The following is a 21,604-nucleotide window of genomic DNA, read 5'->3' on the forward strand; positions in this document are numbered from 1 at the left end:
GGTGCACACCTTTCTCTACAGAAACACTGCTCACTGCAGACTGCCATGTTTGCTCTTAACCCCCTCATCTATACTCTTATCGAGTACAGCCGGTGTGATCCCTCCCATCCCTACCGCCATCTATATCACTGTTTGCATCCAGAAACAAAAAAAATATATAAAAATAAATAAAACTTGCAAAGATCTGTCGCCTTTATGTGTATGACAAACTATGGATAATTTGCTTATAGTCCTTTTGCCTCATCTTGACATATGCCTTTCGCTCCCATAAAACGTAACTTATTACAACTGAATCATTACGGACCATTAAATCTACCCATTTAAAAACTCAGTTCACTATCTGGACTGTACTTCAATAAGAAGCTGGAAGCTGAAACCATGGACTCCTGGCAGATTATGAAAGACAGTAAACCAATTCATTCTATGCTCGAGTTTATGAATGATGTAACAATAAGCCATGATTACACAGGATTGCTGTTCTTCCTGCAAAAACACAAAAAAAAATGAGCCTTACTAGACCGTTAGACAAGGAGTACACAGCTGGGTGTCATAGACAAAGGCCACAAGACTGCCAAGCAGCTTCCAGTAAGGTCACCTGGACTACTTAATACAAGGGCAGGTTCTCAGTGCATCTGCTACAGCACAAGGCAAAGACTTCTTGAGAAAGTTGGATGGGTGATGTCCGCAACCTCAGCTGAGTAGGCCTGGCATAACCGAGAAATACAAGGAAAACACTGCTAACGCTGCTTGAGATCAATAAAAGCCTATCCACAAAAAAAATAATAGAGATAAAAAAAATACACTGCACATCCCACCAGTTGCATAGTTCATGCAGTGTCACAGGAGACAAAAATAAAAACTGAAAAGAGAGACTGTAAACCTTCAGAAATACTTAGGTGAAATATCACACCTGGGTTGAAAAACTACATTTTTTTCTTTTGGTTTTATATCGGACAGCAGTTTGACTATGCGCCCAGACGTTCTTGTCAGCATACCGCATGCTCACTTCAATGTAAACCGTTACGCAAACATCTTTGCATACACCGCTTTCTCCTTTTCCTTCTGTTCTTTAATCCTCTGCTTGACCCGAAGGATCTCGCTGCTGATGGCTGGAGAGAAAGAGTCAATGAGATGGAGGACAGGACCGCGCATTAGAAGGATAAACAGCACATCGGTCAGAAAGCCATCGGCACCTGCTCCGAGCACCGGGATGTGGAGGCAGAAATACAAGTCTCTAAACATAGGATCACGAGGTTACTGACCACGGTGTGTACGCCGCACATTATAGGGGATTACGGTGATAAATGTGTAAATCCTGAAACATGGATTCCAAGCCCTCCAGGCCTCCTCTCCGCAAAACTTTTACCCTGTAGATTTTAGCAGCTTTTCCCTATACAATCTGCCTGTAAACTGCCCGACTGTTGGGCAAATTATCGGGGACAAATGTTCCTGCGTAAATTCATTCCTGATAATCTGCACGTCTAAGGGTCCATTCACACGTCCGCAAAATGCAGACCTATTCATTTTCAATGGGACCGGAATGTGCTGTCCGCATCCGCATTTGCGGATCCACACTTCCGCATCCGTGCTTCCGTTTCCTCAAAAAAAAGAAAAAAATTAGAACATGTCCTATTCTTGTCAGCAATTGCGGACAAGATTAGGCATTTTCTATTATAGTGCCAGCGATGTGCGGTCCGCAAATTGCGGAATGCACATTGCCAGTGTCCGTGTTTTGCGGATTCGCAAAACACTTAGACGTGTGAATGGACCCTAAAAGTGCAGCAGATCAGCCGATGAGCAAAATGAGCTTTATGCTTCAATCATCGTTTCTAAGTGATCTGCTGCCCAGAAACAGATAACCTGAATGGACAAGAGCCATAGCAGTAGCCATCGCTCAGCCTCATACAGTGGAGGGGATTGCTGCATGCAAATGCTGCTCTTCACCTTCACAAACAATTGTGTGCTCAATCACTGCATTGAAATGTAGCTTCACTGAAGGAGAGGAGTCCAATAACAGAAGGAAACATCTTTCTCTGATAAGATATATTACAAAGTTAGTCCTATTAGACAGGCAGATATTTTCTCATTAACGAGCAGAGATTGACAATTTAGCAAGTAGTTTCATTTCCAAAGATTTTTAATGACATGAAATAATACTGCCCAAATATTTTTCAGCATTTGCTCATCACCGAGATCAGTGCTCGTTCGCCATTACTCTGCTAATGACTGAGGGACTTCTGATTAGACAAGAGGATGAAGTGGAAAGTAACAATCTGTCGTTTGATCGCTACATACTATTACATGTGATGATCTTTTCTGAAATGTCAATAATTATACCAGAAGTCAAGTGAAAAAAATCACTCAGAGTAAGGGGCTTATTAGATAAAAACTCCTGGTGAAACAAGGTGTTTGGTTAAAGGGGTTTTCCAAGTTTTTTTTTTTTCTTCCTATAGGTCATCAGTATCTGATTGTTGGGATCGATCAGCTGGCGTTTGCAGTAGCACCACAGCCTTCTCTCGGCCAAGAGACATCACTTTCACCAGTCTCATGGCCTAGGTGCTTCTATGGGGCTGAGCTGTGATCCTAAGCACATATACAATCTACGGTGTTGTGCCTGGTTTGCTGAGGAGTCTGCGGCACTACTACGAGCGCCAATGCAATTCTCAAACAGCTGATCGGTGGGGGTCCTGGGTTTTAGAACCCCACCAAATACTGCTAATCTGGAGCATAGGTCATCAGTTAAAAATAATACCAACAAGGCTGAGGGGTTTTACCCCCCCCCCAAAAAAAGTCACAACGTGTCAGACCCACAATGCCAGGATAGGATAGCTTTCATAATGTGTGTGAGTATCCTTCTTCCAGCAGATCAATGTTTCATTATACTTATCAATAACTGAATTATGAACCAGATGAAGACACATTGTTTGGACCATAATATTATACACTGAATTAGAATCCTGGAACACATTTGGTGCAGCTGTTCTGGACAGACCTACTAGAACGTTCTCTGAAGTGGACCGAGGATGCCTACAATTTCAGGTACAAGTTGTACCCCATCTACCGAGTCCCGTTTCCCTTTCCCAGTGATGGCTAACCTCCGGCACTCCAGCTGTGGTGAGATTACAACTCCCAGCATGCTCCATTCAATTCTATGGAGTTCTGAGAACAGCCAAGTGTACATCTTGGGTTTTACCACAGCTGGAGTGCCGGAGGGTAGCCATCACAGCCCTATCCTAATGGAGCAGCAGGTGTAACACAAGCAAGTACATTCTGTATGGGATTTCTTGAAATGGCACGCCTATCTCCGGCAATCCCATAAAGAATGAATGGAGCAGCAGTGCACATGCTTAACCTGCCACTCCATTAGGCCTCTTGCGCACAACCGTATGTATTCTGCAGTCCGCAAAAAAACTGAGCCGCAAAAAATACAGATGACATCCATGTGCATTCTGTATTTTGCGGAACAGCTGGCTCCTAATAGAACAGTACTATCCTTGTCCGTAAAGCGTATTTTTTGGTGGAACGGAAAAGGAATGCACACAGAGTAACTTCTGTTTTTTTTGTGTACCCATTTACGGGAATGGTTCTACATACAGTCCGCAAAAAAAAAAAAACAGAACGGACACTGAAAGAAAATACGTTAGTGTGCAAGAGGCCTTAGGACGAGGGAACGGGACTCCTATTCTTGGGATTGGTAAGTTTGTGGGTGGACCCCTTCAGTGGATAAGAGAACTTCTAGTAACCTGAATATTCCTTTAAAGGGGTTGACTCATTAAAAACATCCACAGATGTCACAGAGGATAGCCCTCCTCTCAGCTGGCAGACTCAAGACACTGCAACTGAAATGTCTGACTAGCCATGGTTGCCTGTGGCCAAGTCAGCCGTTTGCTGTCAGGAATAGGTAAACGCCACTAAGGGTCCATTCACACGTCTGCAATTCTGTTCCGCATTTTGCGGAACGGAATTGCAGACCCATTCATTTCTATGGGGCCACACTGTTGTCCGGTTACGAAAATGCCCATCTGCACTTCCGGGTCCGCAATTCCGTTGCCGAAAAAAATAGAACATGTCCTATTCTTGTCTAGGCATTTTCTATTAAGTGTCGGCGATGTGCAGTCCGCAAAATGCGGAACGCACATTGCCGCATGTGTGAATGGACCCCAAGGCTTTAATCTGAGAGTAGCTTTTAACTGTAGATTATGTCCCCATCTCTACTACATTGAAAAGATGGCAGCCATTATTACTAAAGATTGGGGGCCCTGAACTGTAGCATGTCACTATAAAAACTTGCTTCTAAGATGAACAAAAGTAGAGAATTAAAGGGCAGATTTGTACCTATGAAGCTGTCTAACGTTACATGTGCACTTAGCAGCTGAAGACATCTGTGGTGGTCCCATGTTCATATGTGTCCACACTGAGAAAAATGGATGCTTTAATATATGTAAATGAGACTCTAAGAGCAACAGAGGCGTTGCAATTACACCTAGAGGCTCAGCTTTCTCTGCAATTGCCAGGTGCAGAATGGTACAGCATTTGCAGACCGAATCCATCGTGCAATTGCCAGAGAAGGGGGTTCCGTACGCCGGAAGGGACTGGAGGCTGCCAATAATGATCAGGTCAATGACGTAACTCCCTTCCCTAGGGAGTGAAGGAAGGACAATTTCTACATTGATGTGGAAGACAGAGACCACCTTCAGGAGAAAAAAAGGAATGGGCCGGAAAACCGCCTTATCCCTGTGAAGACCCAGGAAGGGTTCTCTGCAAGAGAGCACCCCCAACTCGAACACCCATCTGATGGATGTGAGAGCCACAAGAAAAAACTACCTTCAAGGACAGGAGCCGGAGAAATATCTCCCCAAGGGCTCAAAGGGAGAAGACTGGAACGCTGAGAGAACTATATTCAGATCCCAAGGCGATAAAGGACGGTACGGAGGAACCGCATGTGCCACTCCCTGAAGGAAAGTTTCCATGGGCACCAGAGGACGCTGGAAGCTGCCCCAGGATAGAAGCGCCAACACCTGACCCATCAAGAAAACTAAGGGCTAAACGAAGGTCCAACCCTGATTGTAGAAAGGATAGGACCGTGGAGAGAGAAAAAACACAGAGTGAGGGAATGTCCCGGCTTTAACAGAAGCCCAAGAGGACCGCCAGATCCTATAATAGATCCTGCCTGAATCATAGTGCGGATGACGTCCGCCGAAAAAACTTCCTCCACCTCAGGATGACAGTTTTAATAGCCACGCCGTCAACCAAGACCCTAAATGCCGATGCAAGACCGGACCCTGAAAGAAGGTCGTCTCTGAGGGCAGTGACAAGGGACATCTCCTAGAAGGAGAACAAGATCGGCGTACCACGCACGACGGGGCCAACCCGGAGCGACTAGGATTTGTCGGAATGCCCTACATCTGATCCTCCGTAGAACCATGGGTAGGAGAGAAGTAACACGTAAGGAGGGAGAACTCCCGCCAAGGAGATTTCAGGGCATCCATGTCGTAGGTTTCCGTAACTCCTGCTAGGGAGAGAAGATGGGGAGCTTTCGTGTAGATACCGTTAGCACACCCAGACCAATGGAAGGAGTCCACATAGGAGGAGGGATGTGGAGGTTGCCACGGCTCACCAGTCGGGACCGGAGCGTGTCTGGAATGGAAGGCCATCAAAAGAATACCCTGTGCAGATGCAGATGAGGGAAGGTAGTAACATAGGAACTACCAAGGCATGCAGGGTGTCTAGGAATCATGATCCAGAGGAGGAAAAGGACAGGGGATAAATAGGCTAGGTCCAAGCCCATTTCCCATCTGAGACTGGCGCTATACTGAAGTAGCCAAGGATTTCTGTTGTAGAAGAGTCCATCAACTGACGAAAAACTGAACAGACAGAACCCAAGCATGTAGTGGCACGCAATACCGCTCCCACAGTAGTACCCAGCGCTCGCCCCGTCAGCGCAAAAAACTGAGAGGGAAGCCTGACTATCCGTAGAAGCCACGTACCATACTGCCCCAGTTTAAGTAGAGCAACCTTAAAGACTACCTGGAACGACGTTGAAAAGGAGCAACTGCCAAGCTGGTGCCAGGGTAGGGGCCCTCCTGAGGGGATGTCCCACTGCAGCGACCACGAACTCGAGCTCTAGAGAAAGGCTGCACCTGTGGAGAACACACTGTAGCTGCTACCAGAGCGCCAGCATAACCACTTCCCCAGAGAAGGAGGAGTGGTGGATAGAGAACACAGGCAGTGAAGCACTTGACTCGCTGGAACGTACTCCCCATGTATGTGCAATGGTGTACGCACTACTACTGATGCGGACAATATCATGACCGACTGGAACAATGAAGACCCATGGAGATGGGAGTCTCCAGGACACAAGTGATGCTAAACCCCCTGTGCCGTATCTGAAGATATTCAGTTAATCCCCCGCTAATGGATCACTTGCGAAAGGGGGTAAGGCAGGCAGGAAGCACAGTGATGTGCAACACTCCGCCTATGGGAGGATAGCGTGACAGTCGGACCGTATCCAATGGTGGTGCAATTACCCTACCTATGGAAGGTGGAATGCGTACGGAGTATTTAAGCCAGTGGTAGGGAAAATACCCCACCTAACAAGGAGGGTTAATGCCCACGGCGAGAACTAGTGCATATGGCTAGTCCTGTACCCTGTGGGAGTGCAATTAGCACCTAAATAAGGGGGTAATGCATACAGCACACCTTGTAACCAGTGAGGATGTCATCCCGCCATCTGTGGAATAAGCTAATTAATACGGCAGGTATTGAACCCAGTGGAGATGCAATTCCACCACCTACAGAAGGTGGAATGTATACGTCCGGCACTGAAATCAGTGTTATTGTACCTAGTCCAACTATGACCGGGGACAATGTATAAGGTCAGTACTGTATTCCAAAGTAGTGCAATTACTCTGCCTAAGGAAGGGGGTAATGCCTACGACAAGTGCTGCTGGCCACCGTAGACGCAATCTTAGGAGATTGCTTCGGATTCATGTCAGGGTCTGAATCAATGATTCTCCTCCCTCCCTCGGACAGACCCGCTCCTGTGAGAGAGGGTGCGCCTGAGCGTGACCAGGGGAGGAAGAGGGGGTGTGGAGATATTCGAGGAGAAGATGACCTGCTGTGGTCCGCTAGCGTGCAGGTCTGCCCTTCAGAACCTTGCCCCTGGCAGATGCAGACTGCTCAGGTGGGGGCTTAGCAACCAAACTTCCCAGGGGGTGGAATGGGAACAGAGGTCCTGTATAAAATTGCCCCGGCTGAGAATCATCAACCAAATGACCCGGGAGGGTGAATTGGGAACAGGGGTCCTGTATAAAATTGCGCTGGCGGAGAATTATCAACCAAACAACCCCAGAGGGCGGATTGGGAAGTTCCAGTTGTCTCCCACTGGAATTGCACAGGTGGGGAATTACCAAACGACCCAGGAGGACAGACTGGGAATCCTGCGGAGATCCTTCACTGAATTGCGCAGGTGGAGAACTATCAACCAAACGACCCTGGAGGGTGGATTGGGAATTCCAGAGGTTCTTCGCTGTATTGAGCCGGTGGAGAATCAACCGAAACGTCCCCGGAGGGCGGATTGAGAACTATGCGAGGCCCCTCTTTACCCAAGATAGGGCACGGGCCCAGTGTGGGACCACACGGGTGGCCCTGCGGCTGAGGGGGACCCGTATGGACACACATTTCCATTATTATTATTTTTTTTAAATAGGAAGACGGCAGGAAGGGGTTAAATCCTCCACTCATGTACAGTGTACCTAGGGGAATAACCCCAGATAATCATGCCGGTAGGTGGTCATGAAGGGTTAAGGCAGTCTCAAGACCAGCTCAGCAGGTGACTGGGGGAGGGGGAGAAGGGCGGGAAGAATTTGCGCCAGAGTGCCCCCCCCCCCCCCCGGACAAAGGCTGCTATCCAAGCAAGCCGCCGCACAGCTTTTCAGAGAGTGCCTACCTCCCCCGAATGCTGCGCCGGCCGTGTCACAGACCGGCCGGACTGACTGGGGCGTTCACCCCGCTTGATAGAGCGGATCGGGCAGAGAAAGGTGCGGGCCTGAACACCATGCGGTGCACGGCTGATTAAGTAACTGCACTGTATTAATTCTTGAAGACCCAGGGCCGGCCGAATTAAATGGCTGGCCAGGAAGGGTTAAAAAACAAAAAAATATATAAAAAATAAACACCACACAGAGCAGGAGTCGGTGCTCAGCTGGCTCTGGGGGAGGGGAACAGCTAGGCGGGAGAATTTTGCACCAGCTTGCCTCCTATTGACACTAGAAAAAACTGAAGCTCTCTCTCCAGGCTGGAGGGGATACAGCTGCCAGGGGAGGAGCGAACAGCTTTTACTAGTGTCAACGCCTCCTAGAGGACATAGCTATACCCACGGTTTCTGTGTCCCCCAATGAATATGGGCAAGAAAGCAGAGCCTCTAGGTGTAACGGCAACGCCCCCATTGCTCCTAGTGGCTCATTCGCATATATTAAAACATTTTTCTCAGCACTGTGGGCACATATGAACATGGGACCAACACAGATGCCTCCAGCTGCCAAGCGCACAGGTAACGGGTACAAATCTGTGACCAGGCTGCCTGCAAAGCAGAAACTACACAACCATCAGAACGAGAACTTTTCCATCTAGACCTACCTTTGTCCTCAGGAGCCAACTCATGGGCCTTTTTAAGGTCATCCTAGAAATGTAGAGAAAGATTGTTAAATCTTCAAATGAAATTAACATTTTTAAAACCATATGCGTTCATTTTAACACTTTACCAGTGCTTGCTCATAATCTTTTAAACCCTGCCTGCCCTGGGCCCGTCTGTAAAGTGCTTTTGTATTAGCTGGATCAAGTTCAAGAGCCTACAAAAGGGGGGAGAAAAAAAATTTAAAAATTTGGATTAAAAAAATAAAATTAAAATTACAAATAATGAACAGGAACTCTTGGAGACTACATGCACATGACCATATCTATTGTGTGGTCCTCAAAATACAGATATAATCCATGTAACATGCCCCAATTTTCTCACTCCCATCGCTAGAGCTGCCTATTCTTGTCTGCAAAACAGACAATAGGACATGTTGTACAGAACAGACATGTACGCAGACAGTACACTTATGACATCCGTGTGTCTGTATTTTTTCAGACCCACAGAAATGAATGGGTCCATGTACAATCCACAAAAAAAAAAAAGCGGATCGGATCCAAAATACGGTCGTGTGCATGAGGCTTTAAGCGCTTCTCGGTACCCTTTAGCAGCTGCCACATGACCACTTACCTCGTGGCAGCTCTCAATTGCTGCTCTGAAGTCGGACCCTTTCAGTTTACAAGCAGCGATATTCAGGTTGCAGCTTACTGCAATTGGATTTAACTTTGCAATGTTGTCATCTCCGGTGACATCTTTACAGCTTTCCACATATCTGCAAAATTTCAAAAAATAAATACAAAGATTGTCTGATTTTAGTAATGTCCATGAGGTCTCCAAAGTGGAGCTGATTCTGTAGACTGTGACCTTATAGACCAGGCACGGAGCTTCCTCCCCATGTGTCAGTAATGGGTGAATGGGCTGCTGTCTGGCTCAGTTTAGAAGCTACGTCAGCGCCCGTCTTGGAAGGAGCAGTGCAATAGAAGAAAGAGGACTTACGAAATAACTAAGCCAGCCCCTTCACACACACATAGGGAGGGGGAGGAAGCTCCTGGACACAACAGCCTATGTCAAAATGGCCCAGCTTATAGCAAAAGCTCAGAAGTCTGGGACTGCAATTGGGTGATCCAAGCAGTTTTCAAAACCTAAAGCATATTATGGAGTTTTTTTAGGTTATATCTGAAATGTAGAGCTGGTTCTAGCAGGGGCAGATTGGCCATAGACCCAACAGGGAAACTTCCCAGTAGGCAGATGCCCAAGGGTCCACCTGAGCCCCCCTCCCAGCCATGGTAAGTAATGATCCGACGCTGCCCTCCTGACTTCACCTGTATAGCCAATTTGAGGCAACTGGAATAGAAGGACAGAACGTGGCAGCTGGCGCTGTCCACCAGAAGGGGGCAGTATTTTGTCATGCACTTTGGTATAATAATGTGCAGCAATATCGTATTGCTGACCCTGCCTGTCTGTGATGGTCCGGCCGTCTGTCAATTTGGACCAGATTACAAAACGGAGTGCTTTTAGGGTCCTTTCACATGTCCGTAGCGCATTTTGCGGATCCACAAAACACAGACACTGGCAATGTGCGTTCCGCATTTTGCGGACCACACATCGCCGGCACTAAAAGGATATGCCTATTCTTGTCTGCAATTGCAGACAAGAATAGGACATGTTCTATTTTGTTCGGGAACGGAAATGCGGCCCCGGAAGTGCGGGTCCGCATTTCCAGCGCCGGGCCACACATCGTGCAGCCCCATAGAAAAGAATGGGTCCGCAATTCCGTTCCGCAAAATGCGGAACGAAATTGCGGACGTGTGAATGGAGCCTTAGTTTTTTCCAGGGCCAAGTTCCCAGTCCGCCCCTGTGTTCTAGCATCAGACAACCCCTTTAAGGCTACGACGACATTAGTCGTGCGACAGATAGGGCACAACTACACTGCAACATTTGTAGCGCAACATTTTGTTGCACTAATGTCGCGCGACAATTTTTATAATGGCAGTCTATGGTGTCGCACTGCAACATGCTGCGACTGCAACGCAACAGTCGCAGAAAAATCCATCTCGAATATAAAAAGGTGTCTAATACAAGTACACTCCCCTATTTTAGGTTGCCGTTTGGCAGGAGACGACACTGCGGACCCCCACCGATCAGCACCACTGCCAGAACTGCACAGCACTTCTAACTGCAGCACTGCTCCCATTCACTACAATGGGTGCAGCGATGCAGTTGCGAGCTCCCTCCACTTCTATTTACAGCTGATCGGCAAGGGTGGGGCGTAGGACCCCCACTGATCAGCTAGGGAAGGCCTACCCTGAGGCTAGGTCATGATTTAAAGTGCTGGACAGCCATTTTAAAACACTGTGGGAGAGTCATGAAAATGACAGCGAAAAGTAAGCTGGAAACCTTGTGGCGGCGATGTGAAACATTCACCTTTCAGGGGCTCTGACAAGTCTCTGTCCAAGCACATTTCAGGATATTACCTTAAAGCCTTGTTGTACTTTTTTATTGCCATGTCCCAATTTTGAGACTTGAAGAAATTGTTTCCGATATTCTTGACATCTTCTGCTATGCTGACGATCTTCTCAACCTGTTGGACCAAAGCATTGCAGCACACGGTTCAGTTAGGAAGACCATTTGCACCATCGGCAGTAAATATATGCAATAGTCGTATCTCAGGAAATAGGAGAGTGAAACGTAGAGAGAGTCCTTACATCATTTAATTCCACATCGGAGTCTTCTGGGAAGTCAGGATGGGTGTCTCCAGAGCCATCCAAAGGAGGCATGACCAACTCGTCTCCATCTTTCAGCTCTCCACATTCTGCTATTGCACACAGCTATATGGAAAACAAAAGCATGTTAATATAGGTCGCCCAATATCTATATTCAGATAGCGGTTTATTTCACGTATAGTATATGTGTATGTTTCGTATCATTTTTTCACACAATCAGGACTAGGGATGATCCGGGTATCAATACTTTTGATACTTATTGTAGTGGAGCCAGGGGAGAGCGCAGCAGCAGAGAAGGCAGTGGGGGTGACGGCTCCTGCTTGCTGGGGGGAGTTGTCACACAGTGCGACCCATAGAAAGGCAGAGCTAGTCTAGTCTAATGTACACAGCATGTCGTGACTGGAAAAGCCTGGATCTCCTGTGGGCACATACATTTCCGGCGTCATAGCACTTCTGGTGTAAGTGCCCAGGAATGCCAGCAGTGCTGCCCGTGTGACCTGACCCGTCTCACTGGCAGCTACTGATGTGGACTGTCTTCAGAGGATAATCCTCATCATCCAGACTCCTCACAGCAGCAACAGCGCCATTCCACCTCCTGTCCTGTGATCATTGGTATCATGAGCTGGCTGCTCTTCTAAGGGCAGACCTGTTCTTCCTTTCAACTGCCTATAGCAGCAGAAGCAGACTGACTCTCTCAAGGCATGTCATGGCAAGTAGGTGCATATGTAATGCAATATATAGTGTATATCCGTGTATACATAGCGCTATATATAGTGTATACACATGTATATGTAGTGCATACCTGTCCGTGTATACGCAGCACAATATATGGTGTATACCCACGTATATGTATGTATATGCCATGTGTAGTGTATAACCGTGTAGCACAAGTAGATTAAAAAATTATTATTATATATATATATATTTACTTGGTATCAAAAGCAAAGTCAAAATTCTGGTATCATGACATCCCTAACTAAGGCTATTTTCACACTAGCGTTAGTGTGATCCGGCAGGCAGTTCCGTCGTGGAAGCTGCGTGCCGGATCCGCCGATCAGTGTGACAGCATTTGTAGACGAATCCGGGTGTGGATCAGTCTACAAATGCATTGCAAGAACGGATCCGTCTCTCCGCTTGTCATGCGGATGGACGGATCAGTCTTGCAGTCTTTCACAGGTTTCCCGGATCCGTCCTTCAGTTGTTTTGCAATGCCGGATCCGGCACTTATACAAGTCAAGTCAATGGGAATTAATGCGGGATCCGGCACTAATACAAGTCAATGGGAATTAATGCCGGCATTCCGGCAGCTGATCAGGCATTTTGGACGGACATAATACCTCAGCATGCTGTGTTATTATGTCCGGCCAAAACGCCTGACAGTGACTGAACGGAAGGCATACTGATGCTAACTGAGCGGATTTCTATCCATTCAGAATGCATGGGGATATGCCTGATCAGTTCTTTTGCGGCATAGAGCCCTTTTGATGGAACTCTATGCCGGAAAAGAATAACACTAGTGTGAAAGTACCCTAAGAGTACATTTTTTATACGTTATCATAATAGTCCTACAAAACTATGCATTTGAAACAATGTAGCAGTGCTGGAAAGTGGAAAGACAGTAGAATTTTTGGAAGGAGGGCTCTCGGAGGCCCTCGCTGGAGGATCCTCTCTGGCCAATGTGCCACCTGTGCCTCTTTAGGGAAAAAAAAAACAAAAAACAGTACCTTACCTAAAATTGGTACAAAGAAATTCTATAGAAATCTGTGCGTCACCATTTCTTATGGATTACTCACAAAACAAAATATAACCAGCACAGAACTTACTTTGGATGGCTTTTCTTCGTTAACTTCGACATTTTCGAGCATTTTCACAATGCCATATCCCTTGAGGACTTGACCAAATACCACGTGTTTCCCATCTAAATGGGGAGTGTGGACAGTCGTGATGAAGAACTGAGAACCATTAGTATTGGGGCCGGCATTGGCCATACTGAGCAGGCCTTCCCGGTCATGCTGCAAAGGGGGGGGGGGGGAATAAAAAGTGATCAGTGCATTTTAGACATAATATACAATATTCCTTAACATCTCCAGAAACCCAGCACAGACATTGATGTGGAAAGTCCCAAAAATGACAAATCCATAGCAGCTCAAAGGAAAGTTATGAAGGTCACAGTCATTTACAGCTCAGTCAAACTTTAGGTAAAACGGACAGGGGCGGGCAGCGCTGCTCTCCTCCCGACGGCAGTGTAAAGTTCTCGCCGTTCAGTATTCGGCGCAGTGAGGAAGCCAGCAGCTGCCGAGCACTAAACAGCGCGAGATTTACACTGCAGACACGGCCGGCGGGAGGAGAGCAGCGCTGCCCTGGCCCTGTCACTCAAGAGAAGGGCGTGAAAATAGGGGGGAGAACAGCGCACCCCCCCCCCCTGCTCCTAGAGGCTAATTAGCATATTATATTATAAAAGTTTGTTTTTCTCAATAACGGCGGCAGGCAGTGAGATGGCACTAATGTAGTTATGTTCAGCACATCGCTAATGTCAGCCAGCTTAATACCCATTTTTCAGGTGACCGAAACCCTTTAAGGCTCATGCACACGAACATATTTTTATCTGTGTCCGTTTTTTTTGGTTTTTTTTGCGGCCTGTACGCAGAACCATTCCCTTCAATGATAAATAAAAGCGATTTCCAGCCACCGGTATTGGTAAAAATCCATTCAGTTTTATTTTTTCTCCATTAAAAGCAGTTACAAAAGATAAATACAAAAACAGGCTTCACATCCCTGATGCGTTCACTCTATGACTAAGGGTGCTACAAGCGTGTACCCGAAACGCATCAGGGATGTGAAGCCTGTTTTTGTATTTATCTTTTGTAACTGCTTTTAAATGGAGAAAAAATAAAACTGAATGGATTTTACCAATACCGGTGGCTGGAAATCGCTTTTATTTATCGCTGTGGGAGTGCAGTCCTGCACCATCCGTGCCCCGGAGGTCCGAGCAGAAGCTGGCGTTCGTTACTTTACATTCCCTTCAATGGTGTCGCAAAAAACTGAAATGACTGTGTGCGTTCCTTGTCTGTAGATAACATGTCCTATTATTTTCCGCATTATGGACAAGGATTCCATTATGGGCTGGCTGTTCTGCAAAATGCGGAACGCACACGGCAGGTATCCATGTTTTGCAAATCCGCAATTTGCGCACTGCAAAACAACAACGGTCGTGTGCATGAGCCCTTAGAGGAGTTTTTACAAGACTACTAGAAAAGTTTTTGGTTGAGGTTTCTCTGCTTCCCCATTGACCTCTGTAAAATCCACAATCAAATCTGCTTCCAAGAAGTGACCCGCCACATCAAGCGTTTTTCAAATCAGTTACTGAAAAAAACTCTAGCATTTTTACACTGAGCACAAGGTGGGGCTTCAGATTGAAATCAATGGGAAAACTGATCAGAGGTTTGAATGTGGATTTAACAATGGAAAACGCCAGTTTTCCGCTGCTTAATTAGCGGCAGATTTTAGTCGTGTGAACATACCCTGGAAAAGAGGTCATCCTGTAGTTACAGCCTAAGGCCTCATGCACACGACCGTATGTATTTTGCAGTCCGCAAAAAACGGATCCACAAAAAATACGGATGACGCTCGTGTGCATTCCGTATTTTTGCAGAACGGAAAAAAGGACATATGGAAACAGAAGTAACTTCCTTTTTTTTGGCGGACCCATTGAAATGAAAGGTTCCGTATATGGTCGCAAAAAAAAAAAAAAAAACGGAACGGACACGGAATGAAAATACATTCGTGTGCATGAGCCCTAAAGCTGACCATACCTATAGGACAGCGGCTGTTCAGACGACAGCTGTCACTCCCAGTCTATCAGCTGTTTGAGAAGGTACCAGCACTCCTAGGAGCACAGCGGTCTTCACGCAGCTCACAAGGTACATTGCCGTACATTGTATAGCGCCTGCGCTTGGTAGTGCGCCCAGCCCATTCACTTCTATGGGACGGAGCTGCTCCTTGGCGACGTGACATGAACTTGTCATCACTGGCCTAGGAAACGCAGAGAGAAGGCTGCAGCACCCACAGAAGCGCCGGTGACTTCTCAAACAGCTTGGCGCCGGGGGTCTCGGGTGTTGGACCCCCACCAATCAGTATGAAAATCTCAGAAAACCTCTTCAAACTTTAGGGTCCGTTGATCATGTGATCAGCTGGGTCTTAATACATTGGCTCCTCCAGTTGAGATAGAAAGATTATATAGAGCTTAAACTAAAAACAGAAAAAAATATTTCAATAAAAGAAAAAAAGTAGAAAAAAACAGCCATATTGGTCATGGAAAAAAAATGCTGCAAAATGGCTGTAAAACCACCATGTGTGCAAAACGGCTAAAAAGAGAGTCAGGCCATTTAGGACCAAAACACACTGGTCATTAAGGGGTTAAAAAAGGGATCATGTCACACAACAGCCTGACAGAGGCTAGAAGTACACTCTTGGTCTTCGTTGGGTGAAAGGAGCCAGCTGGATATGTTTGGGGCATACCCCGGGAAGTTTTCCCAGCATATATGGGATGCATGTAGGCCTCTGGCATTACGGGTACAGAACATGGCTTTATTTAGATAAGTCCTTCCACAAGAACATCACAAATACCTTGTAATGGAAGTTTTCATCCTCAAATTTCTCTCCGTATATACTTTCACCACCAGTTCCATTTTGGTTTGAGAAGTCTCCACACTGGATCATGAACTTCTTAATAACTAGGAAAAGCAGAAAAGGAAACTTAAAAGGAACCTAAAGCAGTCCAGGTGTGCAGACAGGGTGGGATTACGCAGACTAGCAGTACTTACTCCTGTGAAAGGGACATCCTTTAAAGTGAAGAGGCTTCCCGGTCGTCTCTCCTATACCTTTTTCGCCAGTGCACAGCGCTCGGAAATTTTCAGCCGTTTTTGGAACCACATCAGCAAACAACTCTATCACAATCCGGCCAACTGCGAAGGTAACGGGCAGGAAGATTAGATGCAAGCAGAGGTATTACGTATCCTACATGGCACACAGAAATACAAGGTAAAGAGTCCAGCTCAAGGCAGTCACGCACCAGTGGTAGACTTCTTCACCGCTTTTGATTCCATTTTTTGTGGGAGATGAAGCAACTGATGGTGAATCGGCCATTTTTATTTTTTCCGTTTCGCCGTTTGGGATAAATATTTTTATATTTTAATAGTACTGCGTTTTTGCATGTGGTGATGCCCATTATGTTAATTTTTTTAATTATGTATTTTTATTTTGGGGAAAGGGGGGGCGATTTTACTTTTTACATTTAATTTTTTTTTTTACGCTTTTTAAAATTTCCCTTAGGGAACTATAACAAGTAATCGGACTGGAGTCTATGAGAAAAGCGATGCCTCAGCAGTGGAGTTTATTATCCTAAGGAGCCCAACAGGGACTAACATGCAGCAGCCTGGTGCCACCCCTGGGTATAGAGGCTGCCAATCATCCCTGTGCATGCTGTTTAAAACACCAGGTGGCTATGGCTCCCACTCCATTGCACTCTTTCTAAATACCTGACCGCCAACATAAATTTATGTGGGGAGGTCGGAAAGCGGTTAAACAAATTGTGAGTGGTATTTGGCAGATTGTTGGCACTGACTGGTACTTATCCACAAGTGCAGGGCTGCTGGCAAACGTCAGTCACCGTCACTTGCAGCCACTAGGACGCCAACTGGCTCAGTGTTGAGGCTGTCATACTACTCTAGGTCTCACCGGCTGACCCGTTAGGCTACTTTCCCACTGGCGTTTTGGTTTCCATTTGCGAGATCCGTTCAGGGCTCTCACAAGCGGCCCAAAACGGATCAGTTCAGCCCCAATGCATTCTGAATGGAAAAGGATCCGCTCAGAATGCATCAGTTTGCCTCAGTTACGCCTCCATTCCACTTGGGTGTCCGTCTGACGAAACAGATCCATCCTGACACACAATGTAAGTCAATGGGGACGGATCCATTTACACTGACACAATCGAAAATGGATCTTTCCTCCATTGACTTTCAATGGTGTTCAAGGCGGATGCGTCTTGGCTATGTTACAGATAATACAAACGGATCCGTTCTGAAGGGATGCAGGCGGTTGTATTATCTGAACGGATCCGTCTGTGCAGACCCATGACGGATCCGCACCAAACGCGAGTGTGAAAGTAGCCTTACATGTGCGCTTAGCAGCTGAAGGCATCTGTGTTGGTCCCATGTTCATAAGTGCCCACATTGCTGAGAAAAATGATGTTTTATTATATGCAAATGAGTCTCTAGGAGCAACGAGGGCGTCGCCATTACACCTAGAGGCTCTGCTCTCACTAACTGCACTTTAATAGACAGGACCAAGCAGTGTAAATGTCATAACGTGCAGGGAATTTTGTCAAGCCGGTTCTCGACATATTTGCCGGGTTGCAGTCGGATCTATCCCGGACCCCATTATAGTTATTGGGGCCGGTGGGCATTCAGGTAGCGTCCGGCAATGGAACTAGCCTCAATGTGTCCGATATGAAGACAGTGTACATGTGGACCTTCTCACAGCGTCACTGCTGCGGTACGCACTGCAGATCTGCTGCATGAAAACCTCCATCTCCCTAGGTATGGCCTACAAGTGGCGGAGGCACTGCGGATCCGTTATACAGTAGCCGCCAAGGAGATGAGATTTGAAGAAGAAATTTCAATAATGTTTTTCAGAAGAAATCTGCAGTATAAGTTGACAGCAGGATCAACCCTATTTAACCAGGTATAATGCCTGGTAAAGTTCCTTCTGCCGATGAAAATCCATGGAACATCAAGAGGTGGGCTCTACCACCTGAGCACTGGTTACCACTAAGGGCCCAGTCACAGGCCTGGTTGAATAGGGTGGATCCTGCTGTCCGGTGTCAGTTTATTCTTTGGATTTCACCCTGGTGCCGTGGTCATCGTAAAACAAGTAGCAGTCACCTGGAAGGATCCAGCCAGCACACTGCATCCTGGGCGGGGCATGACACAAGTCCTAATCAGCCCCTGCACATAGCAGGAATACACGTTTACTTCAACGAGCAGAGAGATCAGCGGCTGCCAGGCGCCCCCCAGAGGATGAAACCCAGCCCCATACACAGTCAGGGGGGCACACGATGGGCAGCCTAGGGGGCACAGAGAGCCCGCACGTGTGCCCAGTGACTTCATTCATTCCGCGCCCACCACTCACCCTGTTCGCCTCCCACCTCCACATCAAAGAACACCCGCGGGTTGTCCGGGTTGGACGGCCTGCTGTTGGGAGCCGGGTTAGCCATGTTCTCCCTGCGGACAATTTCCTATAACTGTTCACCGGCTTCTTACACCTGAGCACACTTCCGGTGCGGCGGGGGCGGGACTTCCGCTGTAGGACCCGCCCCTCTGTGGTTCTGGATGGTTCTGGAGCTTTGTGGAGCTGAGTGCGCGATCATTCCTGTGGTGGGAGCGCCCCCTGCCGCTGGAGAGCGGTGTAGCGAGGCGCTGCTCTGTACCGGGGGCTGCAGACCTCCAGTCCTGTAATAGGGCGGCTCTAGCTGTGGAGAACTGCTTTCAGGAAAGGGCTTGTCTGGGGTTAGAGAAACATGGCCGCTTTCTGTATCTGTCCATGGGTTGTGTCTGGTACGGCTTCTCAGCTATAGTGAAGTCAATGGAGCTGAGCTACAATACCACATGCATCCTGTGGACAGGTGTGGCGCTGTGTATGACAACATACAGCTATATTTGTGTGATCCTGGACAACCAGTAGTGAAGGGAGCAGAAGATGGTCGTGCCTTATAATGTATGAGTGCGGGACGATAGCCCTGCGGGCGTAACCTATGATGCTGTGCACACGATGTATGCCGCTCCGGGACATACGGACCGTATGTCTCGGAGGGCATACGGTTGTGTGCATGAGCCCTTAGGTAATAAGTGTCTGATGGTGAGGGTCTCGCTGCTGGGATCCCTACTCATTATGAGAATAGTCATCTCTATGAGATGAATGGAGCAGCAGCATGTCTGCCCAACCAGCATGCCATTCCTATGGGTGGACACAGGATCCCAGGGTTGGACCCCCACCAGAGGGTGCAATTTACAATTGTATAGTCATCCCAGACCACCAGTTTTAAGGGTGCATTTAGACGGGCCGACTGAGCAGTCAGTGGTCGGGTTCCCAGCAGTCGGCTGCTCATTCAGTGAAGGAGAAGGCTATAGTCATCCGTCGTCCTCATACAGATACATGGCCGCACGATCTGCTGCCCAGAAACTATGATCGGTGGTGCCTACATGACCGACAGGATCACCCAATGAACAAGCGTTTCAATCATTCATCGGGTGATCGGTGGCACGTTTAGAGGAACAGTCTAATCTGGATGATTATTGATGCGTCTAAATCCACCTTTACGGTTTGCAAAGAACCTCATGCGTATTTCTACATACAAGACTTTCCCTGCACTCTGAACCGCACTGCAATACTGCGGTGTCCGACATGTCGTGGGGCTTCTCCTTCTCAATCCAGCACAAGGCCTGGACGGACGCTGGGGTGTCCTTCTGTCTGTGTGTGAGCTGCAGCCACAAACTGACGGAGGCTTCTCTCAGCCCCAGTCACTAGAGCCGGCCTGCGTGTCACTGTGTGACCGACTGGGGGTGAGAGAAGCATCCGGCAGGTCACCTGAAGGTCTTCCGGTCCTTTTTTTAAAATCTTTTGCCAGTACCATTACTGAGAGAGGGTCGTGGCTTAGTGAGGTTGGGGCATAGCCTAGAACAGGGGTGTCAAACTCAAATTCATCGGGGGCCGCATCAGCAGTTTGGTCACCCTCAAAGGGCCGGTTGTATCTGTAGGACTATGTGTCCACTCTTTATTATCATAAATTATTGTCACTGCATTTAATTATTACTGTTTTTTGTAATAATGTAAGTAATAACTAGCTTTGAAAGCAGAAACATAGTCAGAATAATGGCAAGTAGATATTCAAATGTACAATTTATTGAAAAATGATTTTTGGTAACAGACAGTAATTTTTTTTTTTTTTTAAACATCTGTGGATGACGGACACTGTTATGGGGGGGATCTGTGGATGACGGACACTGTTATGGGGGGGATCTGTGGATGACGGACACTTATGGGGGGATCTGTGGATGACGGACACTTATGGGGGGATCTGTGGATGACAGACACTGTTACAGGGGTGGGGATCTGTGGCTGGCACTGTTACAGGGGGGAGATCTGTGGATGGCAGTGTTATAAATGTGCCATCCACAGACCCCCACCCCATAACAGTGCCATACACAGACCCCCACCCCTTAACTGTGCCATCCACAGATTCTGTGTAAACCCCCCCCCCCCCCCCCCCAGTATACAAATATAAAATGTATTATTGAATTAAAAGTTATTAAACATGCTCCCCTCACTCCTAATTGTACCGTATATCCTAATTGCTTGTGTATAATGCCGGCAGGCAGGACGGGCGGCCGGCGCGTCACTCACTGACGTCACTTGCCTGCGCCGCCTGCTTCATTCATAAAGGAGGCGGTGCAGGCACGTGACATCAGGGAGTTACGCTGCCCCCCGGCCTGCCTGCATTCTACACAAGCAATTAGGATATACGGTACAATAGAACGGCCGCTAGAGGGCAGACGTTCTCTGGCTTGTAGGCTGCCGCGCATGCGCTGAAGAAGCGGCTTTCTTGTGTCAAAAAAAAAAAATAGGAGAATAAAAGGTGAAGGCTGGCGGCCGGCGGCGGCTGCGCGGGCCACATGACGAGGTCTGGCGGGCCGGATTCGGCCCGCGGGCCTTGTGTTTGACACCCGTGGCCTAGAAGGTCCGGCTTGTTGGGGTGAACCAAGTGGCCACCCTGCCGACATGGCTAATCATCATAAAACGTATTACTCACAGCCAATGGTAGGCAGCATGGGTGGCTAAAGAGCTTGTTGTTGCTAACCCCATAATGCAAAATGGCACATACGTACATCACTTTCATTTACGGGAAGTATGCAGCAGGCTCACAAGTGCCTGCCGATGTCCAATCCCAGTCATTTAAGGGTACTTTCACACTTGCGACCATGTCGGATCCGTCCTTCCGCTATTTCGCCGGACCGCCGCTCCGCCCCATTGACTATAATGGGGACGGGGGCGGAGCTACGGCGGTGCACGGCGAAAGCCTCCGGACTAAAAAGTTGGACATGCAGGACTTTTTAGTCCGGCGGCTTTCACCGTGCACCGCCGTGACGGAGCGGCGGCACGGCGAAATAGCAGAAGGACGGATCCGACATGG

The 21,604-nt window shown here is 47.6% G+C and overlaps 1 protein-coding gene across 1 annotated transcript; it reads right to left on the reverse strand.

Moving 5' to 3' along the window:
* Nucleotides 1-415: 415 nt before the first annotated feature.
* PPID (peptidylprolyl isomerase D) lies at nt 416-18,703 on the reverse strand. Its single transcript, XM_040418601.1, has 10 exons — nt 18,547-18,703; nt 16,182-16,322; nt 15,985-16,091; nt 13,182-13,370; nt 11,341-11,463; nt 11,110-11,216; nt 9,266-9,407; nt 8,763-8,849; nt 8,638-8,680; nt 416-1,109 (listed from the first exon to the last, which is right to left on the reverse strand). Exons 1-10 carry the CDS (start codon nt 18,629-18,631, stop codon nt 1,021-1,023), a joined length of 1,113 nt encoding a protein of 370 aa, XP_040274535.1. The 5' UTR covers nt 18,632-18,703; the 3' UTR covers nt 416-1,020.
* Between the last annotated feature and the right edge of the window lie 2,901 nt (nt 18,704-21,604).

The sequence above is a fragment of the Bufo bufo genome, chromosome 2 (genome assembly GCF_905171765.1).
Source record: "Bufo bufo chromosome 2, aBufBuf1.1, whole genome shotgun sequence".
NCBI lineage: Eukaryota > Metazoa > Chordata > Amphibia > Anura > Bufonidae > Bufo > Bufo bufo.